We start from the raw sequence: 14,706 nt of genomic DNA on the forward strand, positions 1-14,706 counted from the left end.
GTTTAAGAGCTTTATTTATTTATTTTCAAAAGGGAGACATATACATCTACTTTTATTAAGACAGTTTTAACTACAGTAAATATTTTGTTCAACCAATGAAACATAATATTAATAATATTGTATTTAATAATAATAATAATAATAATACTGCTGCAACCCAGCTGTAACTCACTCTGCTTCAGAAAAGGAATCAAAAGATCAATCAGAAATCACAGAAAGCCCAACATCACCCTGACCTTCATCTCCATGATGACTGGATGCCCACTTCCCACCCCAGCTGTAGATAGATGAACAGACTACGAGTAGAAAAGATTAGCCTTTAATGTGATGCCAAAAGCTCACAGAAGTGTTTAAAGCCCTTAGACTCTGAGGATCTGAATGAGGATCCATATTTAGAGATTTGTTATGCTAATTCATTGGTCACTGAATAATTAATAGCAGTTACTGAATAATAAGTCAATATAATAAATAATAATCCACATCTAAAACCTAATCAAGATTATTTGCAAAATGCATGATCATATATTACATATTGTGATGGATTTTTGGATAGATATTTAGATTTGATTGAAACATATTCAGCATAATTTATATCCATATACAGTACAGTACAAGGACACACCCATAAATACATGAAAATATTAACAAATCCCATGACTAGACAGTATATCCAACATAACCATAATACAGTAAAAAGTGCCCCATCCAAAAAATTACCATAATGATGAATATCTAATGAATTCTATTATTACATATTATTATATATATGATTTTAATAAAATTTCTCCCCAATTTGGATCTCTGTACCCCCCCCCCATCAGAGGGTGTAAACCGGCACACTCCTCCTCCGACACAGGAGCAGCCAGTCTGCCGCTAATGCAGCATCACCAGGCATGAGCCAGCAGCAGCACTGGAGGGATGTGGGGAGAAAGTGGCATCTACCCAAACCAGCGATGCTCTGCTCATAGAGACAGGGCCTCATTCCACTGGACCACAGTTTGATCACAGTAGCAATTTAAGCTTTTGGGGATAAACTCCAAATAAAATATGAAAAATATACATCACACACCAACACACACACACACACACACACACACACACACACACACACACACAAACACAAACACACACACACAGGTACACTGCTCTCCTAAATTAGAACTGATGGGAAATTGTCAGATGTTTTACACACCAATCAAATCTGCAATAATTACAATTATTAATAACCAAATAACGGCAAAACCTGGAGGGAAACCGAACGCCTTCTAATACATTTCAACACCCCCTCTCTCTCACACACACAAAACACACACACACACACACACACACACACACAGCAATACATTAAAACTGCTGAATGAGTTTTCATACAGATGAAGATCAGCTGAATTTCAGCTGCACTCATATTAAAGCCAACAGTAAATAAACACCTCTGCTTTTGTCCCGATTCCACCTGTACAGACTGACGTTATTCACATAACGATAAATAGTTGAAAAATTAAAAATAAAGTTTAGTTGAAGTGATCAAACCACAGGGGGCAGTGGAGGCTCAGCGGTTAGAGCTCCGGGCTGTTGATCACAGGGTTGTGGGTTCGATACCCGGGCACGGCAAGAGCTGCCACTTTTGGGCCCTTGAGCAAGGCCCTTCACCCTCTCTGCTCCCTGGGCGCTGGAGTTGGCTGCCCACCGCACTGTGTGTGTGTGTGTGTATGTGTGTGTGTGTGTGTGCGCTCACTGCCCCTAGTTTACTAGTGTGTGTGTGTGTTACTACAGATAGGTTAAATGTGGAGGACAAATACCTGCACTCCTTTTTTTTGTTACCTTTTTAAAACACTTTAAATATGCAGTCATATGCAAAAGTTTGGGCACCCCCGTTCAAATTTAATAAATACAAAAAATATTCTTGTAATATTTAAAATCCAGTAAATAAAAAAGTAATTGTTAATTATCATCTTTAACAAACGGAAGACGTTATTTTTCTCACAACCCTCTACTCAATAACCCAGCCCTCCAACCACTAAGCCACCACTTCCCCTTCCCCCAATTTGGTTCTGCCAATTAACCCACTCCTTCGTAGCGCCCCCTAGCACTAGCACTGCTCACACTAAGAGGGGAAGGACTGAACACACGTCTCCTCTGATCCATGTGAAGCCACCAGTCACCGCCTGCACGGGCTGCCGACACTCCACTGGGTTCCCAGCTCCACCGCACCAGCTAATGGACGTCTGTGCCTGTGTGAGTGACAAGGGGGAGAGAGCGCCATCTACCCACCCTGAGGGAGCATGGCATGGCTTAGGATTTGAGCTAACTACCCTACTATAGGACTATAGGGCTTTCCATGTAATTTGGCCAGGGGTGCCATAACAGTTGCTTAAGATCATATCATAATTATATTTGGATTCTGCAACACCTCAAAGAAGCAGAATGGTCTAAATAAATAATCTGGATCTGGATCAGTCAGTCAGTACCATCAAAACCGCCCACTGGATCATGGAAGTTCCACCTCAAAACTTTTGCGTTAATCCTGTGGCCGGACACCACAAAACATCTTCAGAGGTCCGCTGTAGTCCAAGCCTCGATGGGTCAGAGCTGATTTGGTGACCTACATCATATTAGGTTTTAATGTTATGGCTGACCGGTGGGATAGACAGTGTTAACAGACTGATATCTAGCAGACGTTCTCATCCAGAGGAACCTCCAATAGAAGGTGGAAGCAGTGTTAGAAGTCTTTCCCAACTGCTATATAAGTCTTACTGCTACAGCAGTGGTGACCCAGCCCGGAGGGGTGGTCTTCAGTGTGCAGGGGGACAGGGTAATCCACTGTGCTGGTCACCTGCGGGCAGTCTTCAGTGAGCTCATGTGGACGTCACAGATGTCGAACCACTGCTGGTCCACCTCTCTCCTGGGCAGAAGGCTGTTGTAAGGCAGCCACGCCTTCCGCCTGCGCTCTCTGCTCCCCACTACCCGCCAGTAGGAGGTGCCCTTCAGCAGGAAGAGCGCATTGTGTGAGTACGAGAAGTACGCCGCGTCCAAGTTCGCAACAGGGTGGTCACCCGTGGCAACCGCAGGAAACAATTCTGTTATCTTCTTGGGAGAGCCGGCGGCTAGCTGTTTAGCTCCGACGTCAAACCTGTAAACCTGAAATCAAATATTATATTATACACTGACTCTGAAAAGTGTGGAATTGTAATTATGATATTTATAATCTATACAATAATTTGGGGGAAGAGCTGAATCACTGACTGTATATTATGTTATATATGATGTATATAGTCACTATGGGAGGAGTTGAACCACTGACTGTATACCTTTAAAATAAATGATGAATGATAAAAATTATAAATGATGATCAGTCATTGGGGGAGGAGCTGAACTGCTGACTGCATCTATATATATAATAAATATGATGTATACAGTCACTGGAGGAGGAACTGAACTGCTGACTGTACATATATATAATATATATGATGTATACAGTCACTATGGGAGGAGCTGAACCACTGATGGTGTATATATAATATATATGATGTATACAGTCATTGGGGAGGAGCTGAACTGCTGACTGCATATATATATATATATATATATATATATATATATATATATATATATATATATATATAATATATGACGTATACAGTCACTATGGAAGGAGCTGAACCACTTACTGTATATATATATATATATATATATATATATATATATATATATATATATATATATATATAATATATATGACGTATACAGTCACTGGAGGAGGAGATGAACCACTGACTGTTTATATGATATATGATTTATATAGGAAATTAGCGTCCTTGTTTCCTTTTGAAATAAACTATTAAAGTCCAACCAGTCAAAGCACATTATACATTTAATATGGACTAATAATATTAATAATCATATGTATAATATCACTGACATTGGTTACTGTCACTAATATATCACAGGGATATTTGCTGTGATTATTGTCCTCAAAATACGCCTGGCTAGCCTTTTAACTTATTAATATTTTTTTATTAATATCATCATAAGTTACTAAAGCCATACCTTATTAAAAAGTCAGCTCGTTTGCTCTGTAGGTACAGTAGTTATGGAATAATAAAGCATTGGGTGTACTATAGCTGAGACTGTAATCACTACTGGCAACCCCGTAGACCTTTGGCTTCTAATATACCGCAAAATACACATCTGCTCGTCCAGGAATCTGATCCAGAGCTGAAGATGAGCCAGATGCTCAGCTCTCACCATCGAGCCTCTGAAGAAGTAGATGTGTGCGTCTCTCCTGTCGTAGTAGGCCGTGTCGATGGGGCTGGGGACTCCAGGGAACCCCTCTGAGATAAGACGAGGATAGCGCTGTCCATCAGGGTCCCGAGAAAACACCTGATCATTCTCACTGTCGTACTTCCAATACTGCGTACCTGCGACAGGTGTTCAAAGAGTACGCTCAAACACGAGACGACACCTACACAACTGCAGCGGTTATTATGTAAAAGTTCTAAAGGATCTATTCACTCTGCATTAAGATTTATTCATTATGACCTTTATTAGTACATAACTGAAGCTCTGTTGGGTGAAAATCACTAATTATTACATTATTAGTTGTGATAACATACAAAAACACCCTCTAACACCCTCTAACCACCCTAATAAGTCTGTAATTAGTGATGAGCAGAACTTACAGCATCTTAACTGTTCATTACACAACATGCAGACTCTGTGATGTGGATTATTTCATTAAACACTTATTTAGAGCTTTTTAGTCTCTAATTACTGATGAGTAGAACCTCACCTCACCCAATTTAGCTGAGCTAATTAACCCACCCACTCATCAGTCTGTGCCCCCGACACTAGTAGGGTGAGGTCAAGCACACGCCTCCTCCAATACATGTGAAGTCAGCCTCCACCTCTTTTCCTAGGCTGCCAACATAGCTGAGCTAAGCACTAACAGACGTCTGTACTGACCAGCATCACAATAGGAGTGATGAAGGGTGAGAGAGCGCCATCTACCTGTCCAGAGAGAGCATGGCCGACTGTGCTCTCCTAGGCTCCGGCTGCTGATGGCAGAGCAGCATGATGGAATATAGGACACTTCCTGATGTATTACTCATTAATAAACTCAGCAAACTCATATAAAGCAATAATCTCGACACTATCTAGAACATATCTAGAGCTCACAATTACACACTAATAACATTTAAAGCAGGTAATCATTTATGCTCAATATTTGCCGTAACAGGGTGGTAACAGAGTGTTTGCTGTGCATTATTTCAACTAAGAATGTAAATATTTACGGCATTTAGCAGACGCTCTTATCCAGAGCGATTACAGAGTATTACAGAGCTGGGTCAGTGTAGTGTTAGGAGTCTTGCCCAAGGACCCTTATTGGTGTAGCGCAGCACAGTCACCCAGATCAGGAGTCGAACGAGGTCAGATCAGGAGTCGGTGGTAGGTGGTGGTGGTATCGGTTGCGCCACACCAACCACTATATAAGGGATTCCCACACAACAGAGCTCCAATTATGAACTAATTAAGGTCATAATGAATAAATCTTAATGTGGAGTGAATCAATTATTTAGAAATGTCTAATTTAGGCTTTATTAATCAAAGAACAACTTAATAAAGCCCTCATTTGTCTTCCTTCCTTACCTTTAAAGAAATACATTTCATCCGTCCTGCGCGACCACACATGGACGTAAGCGTCCACTCCAGCTGACGGGATTCCGTGCCATCCAACCTGCACTGAAACGGGATCTCCATAGCGGGTTCTGTTGTTCCGGTTCTCGTACAGCCAGTACCAGCCATCCCGCATGAAGTAGGTGTTAAAACGCACCACAACTTCACCATACTGCGTCTTCTCCTTTCTAATCCAATCAAACACAGTGCTGAACCGGCCCTTACAGCCTCCTGAGAGAGACAGAGAGAGAGAGAGAGAGAGAGAGAGAGAGAGATGGGTGAGTGAAGTCTTTTAAAATGATGCTTGGCCCCATTGCTGCTGACACAGATGTGCAAATGCACACACACAGCTGGTCTAGTCCCTGTAGAGAAGTACTGCCAATAGAATAGGACTCTCTGGAGCAGATCAACATCATGGCTCCATGGCTCCCTATTGACTCCATGCTGCCTAATAATGCCAGGCGTGGACTAGAGGGGTGTAAAGCCCCCCAGCATTGAGGAGCTGTGGAGCAGTGGAGGAACTGTGTTCTCTGGAATGATGGTGGAGGAGCTCCATCCAGTACTTTTGAATGGGATGAGTTGGGGATGATGACTCACTAACTCTTACTCTTGTGGTTCAGTGCAATCAAACTCTCACAGCAATGCTCCTCCTCCAAAATCTAGTAGAAAGTCTTCTTCTCTGGACAGTAGAGACAGTTACTCCAACAGAAGCAGGATCGACTCTTTTTAATAGCCTTGATTTCATAAGAAACAGTAAATAAGCATATGTCCCAATACTTTTATCCATACAGTGTACATGCAAAAAGATCAGAGCTTCTCTACTTGTTATGAAGTGTTTGAGGCTGAGTCTCCACAGCGGGCTTTCAGAGTTATGCTTGTCGACCGTGAACATTGAAATGTCAGTCTGGCTGAAGGTCGCGGCCCGGAGGCTCACGGATCATTTCCCGAGCCACAGCACTCCACATCCCTACATCCTCACGTCCCACAAACACACATCTCCACAAACTGCTCGGAAACGTTTCCTGTAGTAATAAATAAGCGAGATCAGCATGAATGCCTCCTGTGTGTGTGGGAAGCGACATGGAATGACGCTGCTATGCTGCACATTCAGCCCTGTGATGCTCAGTGTTACTGACGTCCTGGGTCCTACTGTACATTACTGTGTAATAACAGTGTAACTACAGCTGATGTGTTCACTGCATTACTGTCATACAGCTCACACTGGTGTAACTACTGGGAGATACAGGGGATCTACCTGGAACCACACCTACAAGACAAGACAAGCATCTTCACATGGGAGCGGTGGGCCACCAATGGTGCCTTTAGGGCCTTGCTCAAGGGCCCAACAGTGGCAGTGACTTGCCAAACCTGGGTATCGAACCCACAACCTTGTTCATCAACAGCCCGGAGCTCTAACCGCTGAGACACCACTGCCCCCTATGTAACCATGCTACTAAAAGGCCGAACCCACCAAAGTCAGAACCCCTTTGTCTGTTGTTGTTGCCGTGGCCACCATGTTTTTACTGCCAAAAAGCGATATTGAGGCCAATCGCTATGGCGATGGGTGGAGACGGATGTGCAGGTAGCTGTTGCCTGGATACTGAATGAAGGGCTTTTAATTAAAAGGATAAAAAAAAATTTGGGGGGGATTTAGTCAACTGATCAGTACGTAGTAGAGCTGGACGATATGACGATATTTTATCGTATCATGATAAATTCTGTTATGGTGATACACAATAAGCTTTTCTGATCATATGGAGGAGACTGTTAGTGCTTAATAAACACTGATCAGCTGCAGGATTCATTACTAACAGTGTAATTAGACTGGGTTAATTAGATGAATCACTGTATTCAGTACAGAGAGGATCTGAATAGTAGTTTATAAGAATCTGATACTGATGTGTTTAGTCTGTGATTAGCTACATGTATCATGATAAATATCGTGATATAGTATTTTTACCATATCGCCCAGCCCTAGTATGTATGTGTGTCTAGACATGCAGTAGTTGTCGCTTATGGCGATACCCCTTGATACCCCTTATCAAGCAACAACAACCTTCTGGCTGAAGCAATATATCACAGTATATCACATGTATCAAGATGCGCCAGGACCGTATCGCCAGGTTCTGGTCAACACACCGCCTTAGCCCAGTATTTACAGTGTGTGGTAGAGGCACTGTAGGTGTAGGAGGTGTGTGTGAAGGGGTGACTGCTCTAGGAGTTTGGCTCAGAGCACCAGAAACGCTCCTGACAAACATGCTGTAATATTTAACAGCTTACTTAGAAAGTGTCAGAAACCGCTTTGGGTGTTTGAGGGGTTGATCACGGCCCCTATTAGCTGATTTGATTACAGCCGAAATGACGACAGGGCAGCTCTGCTCCTCGAGCCAGAGAGCAGCTTTTTACAGCTCCGGTTTGGCTTCAACACCCGAGTAACTGGCGGCATTAGGGCCAGCTAGCGGTAATGAACCTCCCAAACACATCAAATTAAAGGGGTGATGGATGTGACGGCAGCTGCTTCGCTGGGACACGCTCGGGCAGTAATTGATGTTTTGTGCTGGCTTTTCTTTCTTTTCTTTTTTTTTCACAGCAAAGCGATTATTATCTTTAATGAATCGTCATCTGGACAGATTTCTAATAGCGGTCTGGGAGCCACTTTAGATTCTATCTTTTTCCAGGCTTTAAATTTCACTCCATAATCAAACATTAATTACGTTGGCTGTGATCTGGAGAAACTGATGAAACTCTTATCAGAGGTGTGTCTTTAAATGAAAACATAATGGGAGGTATAAGCACTGCCTGTAGGAGAAAAATAATATTAGCTTTGGGTTTTATTATCTTATTGCTTTTCAAATAAAGAGATTTTTTGTATCAGCACTGGGAGCAGAACAATACCACCCGGGTCTGATATTGGAGCACACATTATTAACACATTAGTTCAGCGTGTTTTTCATCTGTTGCGGCAGAACGATCAATCATTGGCAGCCTTTTATCAATCAGCAGGGCTGTACGGATTTCCCCCCTGAACATAAACACTGTGGCGATCACAGGTTCGAATCCCGAGCCGTGTCGCTTTTGCCATCAGCAGCCGGAGTCTAGGAGAGCACAACTGGCTGTGCTCTCTCCCGGTGGGTAGGTGGCGCTCTCTCCCATCGTCAGTCGTAAGCGATGTTGGCTGGTGTCGTGACTCATCCTATCCCCCCTCTCACATCGTCTTACAGAAGGACCATTAAGGACCCAATACGTTAGCCAGTTGATGTAGTTAGCATGCTGCTCGTCAGCCAGCAGAGCTGGTCCACCTTTTCGCCTGTATTAACTATCATGTTAGCCAGTCCAGCTAAAAGAAGAAGAGGGTGAAGAACAAGCATGCCTCATGCTGGACAGAGAAGACTGGGCTATAGTCTCAGCAGATCAGTGTATATTATGGGCTGTCAGCGGACATACGGAGACAGAAGCACTAATCCAACAACAGATCTATCCTTGAATAAAGACAGACAATGACCAACAACGTCACGAGAGTTTCCTGAGGACAGATTTACTGTCCGCATTACTAAACCAATCAGCAACTGACCGGAGTTGACTCAGCTCAAACAGAAGATACTTTAAAAGCATTATTTGATTTAATAAACCTAATTCCTCCTGATTGCTCCTCATCCTCACCAACATCTTCATCTCTATTGGCACGACACCACATTTACCTTTTTATTTTTCTCTAAATTCAGTTTAGTTTTATTATTATTTTTATTATGATCCGGTGTTGGCCTGAGGAGGATGGGTTCCTCTTCTGAGTCTTGGTTCCTCTCAAGGTTTCTTCTTCTCGACCCAAAGGAAGGTTTTCCTTGCCAATGTCGCCACTAGCTGCTCAAAAGAGGCTCGAACCCGGATCTCTGTAAAGCTGCTGTGTGACGACGTTCGTTATAAAAAGCCTAAATTAATAAAATTGCACTAAATTAATTTAATTGAAATGTTACTAGAGGTCGGTCAATATATTGGCCCGATATTTGCCTTTTTTTTAATATATTGCCATCCGTCGATATCTGTGTTTAGTAGGGCCGATTTAAAGTCAGGCACGTCTGCAGGCAGCCCTGTGGTATTGGTGCGGTGGAATGGGCTGCTGCCGCATGGGAGGGACCCCAAGCCTTTCAAATTTTTGCAACAATAGTCCCGGTAAATAAAGGTACGGCTAAATTCTGATATTTCAGAATATCAATAATAACTGATTATCAATAATAATTAGATTATAACATTCTAAGTATTATTATTTTTTACATGTTCCTGGCATTGTTCTGAGTAACTGGGAGGAGCACTGCAGACTTCTAGAGTTTGTCCTCTTTGAGCTCTATGTGGTTTCCTTCACTTTACTCAAAGCTTCCACTTTCTCAGAATAACCGGCGCTACCCGTCTACCCCGTAAACTCGTTTAGTTTCTCCAACATTAGAACTTGGACGCTGAAACCTGTGGTCTGTTGAACACTCGGGAACACGCTTACCGTAGAGGTTCTGAATGGCCTTCCGGTCAAGCCAGTCGAGCTCAAAGCCAGTGTCCTGCGGCCGATAGCTGGGCTGCATGATGGACCCTGTGCGGTAAATATGAGGAAGGCCCAGGACATGTCCGATTTCATGCACAGCGACCTGAGTGAGACACAACACACACCACAGTCAGACCCAAATCCTAATGAAGTTGCGTAATTCATCTGTGCTTACAGAAAGCTTTAATGCTCTGATAAAAGTCAGACTAACATTAGAATTAAAATAAAGTAAAATAAAGTATCTGTTCTTATTCACTATTTATTATTTATTTAAAGTTTTACCTCATTTTTCTACCCAATCCCTGTTCATGTGAACTGCCTCTACCACTAGCAACGCCCCCAACACTAGGAGGGTGACGACTAGGCAGCCAAAACACTCCACCACACCAGCTAATAGATGCCTGTGCCGGCGTCATGACATAGCCTATACCTAAACCTAAACCTAAACCATAACCTAAAATATGCCAGATTAGAATTTATTGAAAGATATTTACTGATCATTACTGAAGTTTTTATCTGGATGAAGCATCGGATGAAGCATATATTTATTTATATACTATACTATATTTATATATATTTACATACTTTATTTATTAAATGTTAAAAACTTATTAGCAAGTTCAGCAATAGAATACTATTGTTGCTACACTGGCATATAAAGCTGATACCAACAGGTAAAGCTAGCTAACATGCACTTGCTATCTGCTATTGAGCTAACCTTGTGCAAGATCAGCAGATAACTACCACTAGATAAAACACTGTGAAGGGTGGGGGGGGCAACTCGGGCATGGCTAAAGGGGTATCAGTAGCATGATAGCTAATACGGGCGACGAGGTGGACCAGCCCTGCTGACAGCCCATAATATACACTGATCTGCTGAGACTATAGCCCAGTCTTCTCTGTCCAGCATGAGGCATGCTTGTTCTTCACCCTCTTCTTTTTTTAGCTGGACTGGCTAACTAGTAGCATGATAGCTAATACAGGCGAAGAGGTGGACCAGCTCTGCTGGCTGACGAGCAGCATGCTAACTACATCAACTGGCTAACGTATTGGGTCCTTAATGGTCCTTCTGAGGGGATAAGATGTATCCGGGGGGATAGGATGTGTCACGACACCAGCCAACATCGCTTAGGACTGATGATGGGAGAGAGCGCCACCTACCCACCCGGAGAGAGCACGGCCAGTTGTGCTCTCTCAGACTCCGGCTGCTGATGGAAAAAGCGGCACGGCTCGGGATTCGAACCTGTGATCGCCAAGCCATAGTGGTAGCTCCCAGTCCAGATCATCCTCCTCTACTCTGTACTGGTTCATTCGCGGGTCTGTGGGATCTGGAGCCTCACCTTGAGTAAGCTGATGCCGTTGCCTGTGTTAGGGGCTGTGAAATGTTCATCATCGTCGAAATGGATGTCACCGAGGAACCACGCATGAGCGAACTCCCTCCCAGCACCGTCAAACCGCTGAGCGCAGCCAAGATGTCGGCCTATAATAGGAGAGGAACAAAGCAAGCCATTATCTCCACAAACACTGTAATGTACAGCGCAGTAGATTCCAGTCTCTGCCTCTGACTGTTCTATTAGATCATTAGAACCATGAGAGGTAATCTGTTCTGCCAGCGAAGCAGACCAGACATCTGCTATAGTCAGCAGCACAATGCTATTTCTACAGCGACAGCGTTCTACAGCCACGGTACTCAAAGACAACGACTGCCATCATCTCATTCCACCAATCAGTTCCAGAGGTTCTCTGAGGCAGCAAAAAAATCAGAACCTTTGAGAGAAACCAAGATCTGAAAGGAGAACCTCTCTAAAAGCCTGAAGAAGAACCACTGAGAGAAACTGAGACTTGACAGAACCTCTAAAAACATGAGGAAGAACCAAGGCTCAAAAAGAGACCCTCCCTAAAAGCATGAGCCAGAACCACAGAGAGGAACCAAGGCTCAAAAAGAGACCCTCCCTAAAAGCATGAGCCAGAACCACAGAGAGGAACCAAGGCTCAAAAAGAGACCCTCCCTAAAAGCATGAGCCAGAACCACTGAGCCGCTGGACTGTGCTTTCTCAGGCTCCGGCTGCTGATGGCAGCATGACCTAATTTACTGACAAAGATATGCAAATTACCACTGTGGATATGCAAATGACCACCGTCATATCAAAGCCATCTTTCGTTTTTCAATAGAAATCCAAAGTCCAAAAGTACTCAAAATACTGCCCCCTCTCGATATTCACGCTATGTTGCTGCTCTAAGGTGAACCCATTGCTGACCCAGGTTTGTGTAACCTCCGTAGGAAAGCACTGACCAATAGAACGGGATTCTGCGGGGAAGTCCTGAGCACATGACCTTAAGGTTACTGCATCAAGGGGTTCCACTGGGCTCTGGCTGATGAATCTGAGCGATACTCCACCTGTTCCGAAGCCCAGTCTGACGTCGATCTCCTCCAGCGGTGAGCGCAAATCCTCGACAAACTCCAGAGGTGAGACTTCACTCCACATCCTGAAGGCCAGTGTGAAGATGTACCTCTGGTCATCGATGGACAGCTGGCTGCTGTACCCCTCCCCAATGAGCCGCCACCTGAGAACGCTCTTCGAGAACGACATGTGGCCCCACTCACCGGCCCCTCGCTTCTGCCTGCTCTTACGCACCAGCTCCACTAGGTGGCGCTTTCTTCGCAGGCCTGGTTTAGGCTGAGGCAGGGTCACGCTGTCTGATCCGCTCAGAACCGTGATGTCACTCGTCTCTGTGCGGTTTGAAGTCAGGGGTGCGGTATCGTTATCTTCTGAGGTCTCGATCGGGTCCTGTGCAGTGAAGTGGGTCTCAACCAGGTCCTCTTCTTTGTCTGGGACGCCACACCTGGGTTTGTTCATGGCCACCTTGGTGGCGTCGTCGAACAGACCCGTGACGGGTAAACCAGACACCCGCTGGAACTCTCGGAGAGCTTCGACAAAGTCAGGCGACTCTGAGGTACTTCCAGAACCTCCCGTACGGGACGATGACACCCCCTCCTGGACGAAAGGGTCAATGTCTTCGAGGAACACGTCAGCATCCACAAGCATGTCGGAAGTTTGGGATGAAGGCTCCCCCAACTTCAAAGCCTTAACGAAGCCGTATTTGAAGAGGAATTTCTGGAAACAACGACATGAGCATCAGTTAATCGGCTCACCTGGAATTAGACAGTATCGTTTATAGGGAGCAATCAAACACCATTCGTTAAGGAATTCCCCTTTGATGTAGCATTTGAAGGCTTTGTTATTCTTTAAGCCACCAAAGTATATCCTAAACAGATGTCATTAGATTAGATAAACCATGACTCTTAATATATGCAAAATGTTTATGGACACTATTTGGACAAAAGTATTGGGACACCTGTTCATTCACTTCCTCTGAAATCAAGGGTTTGATCAAAAGCTGGTCCTGCTTTTGTTGGGAGTAGCCGTCTCTACTGTCCAGAGAAGAAGACCTTCTACCAGATTTTGGAGGAACATTGCTGTGAGGATTTGACTGTATTCAGCCACAAGTGAAGCATTAGTGAGGTCAGTATGTTGGATGATGACCCCAACTTATCTCCCCAACTCATCCCATCTAAAAGTACTGGATGGAGCTCCACCACCATCATTCCAGAGAACACAGTTCCTCCACTGCTCCACAGCTCCTCAATGCTGGGGGGCTTTATGCCCCTCTAGCCCACGCCTGGCCAACAGACTCATGTCTACTATCTCCTCCAGAATCCTAATCTATTGGCAGTACTGCTCTACAGAAAGCTCTTAAAGCTGCTAAATGCATTCATTAGAAGGGGTGTCCACAAACTTTTGGACACACAGTGCAGTTGGGTAACCTCACTGCTGCATGTGGTCCACCCCAAGAACCCTAAATCTCCATGGCTGCATCATAGATCCTCTCACTCTGGAGGCCCAAACAGAGAAGAACCGAGTCTAGAACATGACTATGAGAACCTGGCCGGGTTTAGAAGGTCCACAGAAGGTCCACAGAAGGTCCACAGAAGTTCTAGAAGCTGCTCGGTACTTTTGTCCTTCTCCTCGAGCTGCTGTTCTAATTTCACCCAAAGATCAGAGAAGCAGCTTGGATTTACCTCCGCGGTGTCCGGGTCGGTGATGAGCGCCGCCTGGCGGGAGGAGGGCGGTATGATGTCCGAGTGATCCCGGCGATGGAACAGTTTCTCCGCCACAGCGGAACCCATCAGCAGAACCACGATCAGCCGAGCCAGAACCGGCATCGTTACAGAGAGAGAGAGAGAGAGAGAGAGAGAGGTAGAGGTAGAGCTGTGCTGAACACCTGTGTCAGAGTGGATCTGCTACCTGGGAGCTGCGACCGTTTATAACCGAACCACCTGGTCACGTGGGAGTTCTTTGAAGTCAAAATTCAAACAGACTCGTGCTCGTAGTTTGGCGCGAAAAAAGCAGTTTAAGGTAAACAGTTTAAGCCTAAAATTATTATTAAAAATACTATTTTATATATATATATATATACATACTATTAAAATTATAAACAATTAC

At 44.2% G+C, this 14,706-nt stretch overlaps 1 protein-coding gene across 1 annotated transcript; it reads right to left on the reverse strand.

Annotated features, from left to right (window-relative positions):
* Positions 1-2,829: 2,829 nt before the first annotated feature.
* On the reverse strand, positions 2,830-14,426 carry mmp21 (matrix metallopeptidase 21). Its single transcript, XM_072667829.1, has 7 exons — positions 14,283-14,426; positions 12,600-13,317; positions 11,542-11,681; positions 10,163-10,304; positions 5,647-5,904; positions 4,246-4,418; positions 2,830-3,138 (listed from the first exon to the last, which is right to left on the reverse strand). Exons 1-7 carry the CDS (start codon positions 14,424-14,426, stop codon positions 2,830-2,832), a joined length of 1,884 nt encoding a protein of 627 aa, XP_072523930.1.
* Positions 14,427-14,706: the final 280 nt, after the last annotated feature.

The sequence above is a fragment of the Salminus brasiliensis genome, chromosome 22 (genome assembly GCF_030463535.1).
Source record: "Salminus brasiliensis chromosome 22, fSalBra1.hap2, whole genome shotgun sequence".
Lineage (NCBI taxonomy): Eukaryota > Metazoa > Chordata > Actinopteri > Characiformes > Bryconidae > Salminus > Salminus brasiliensis.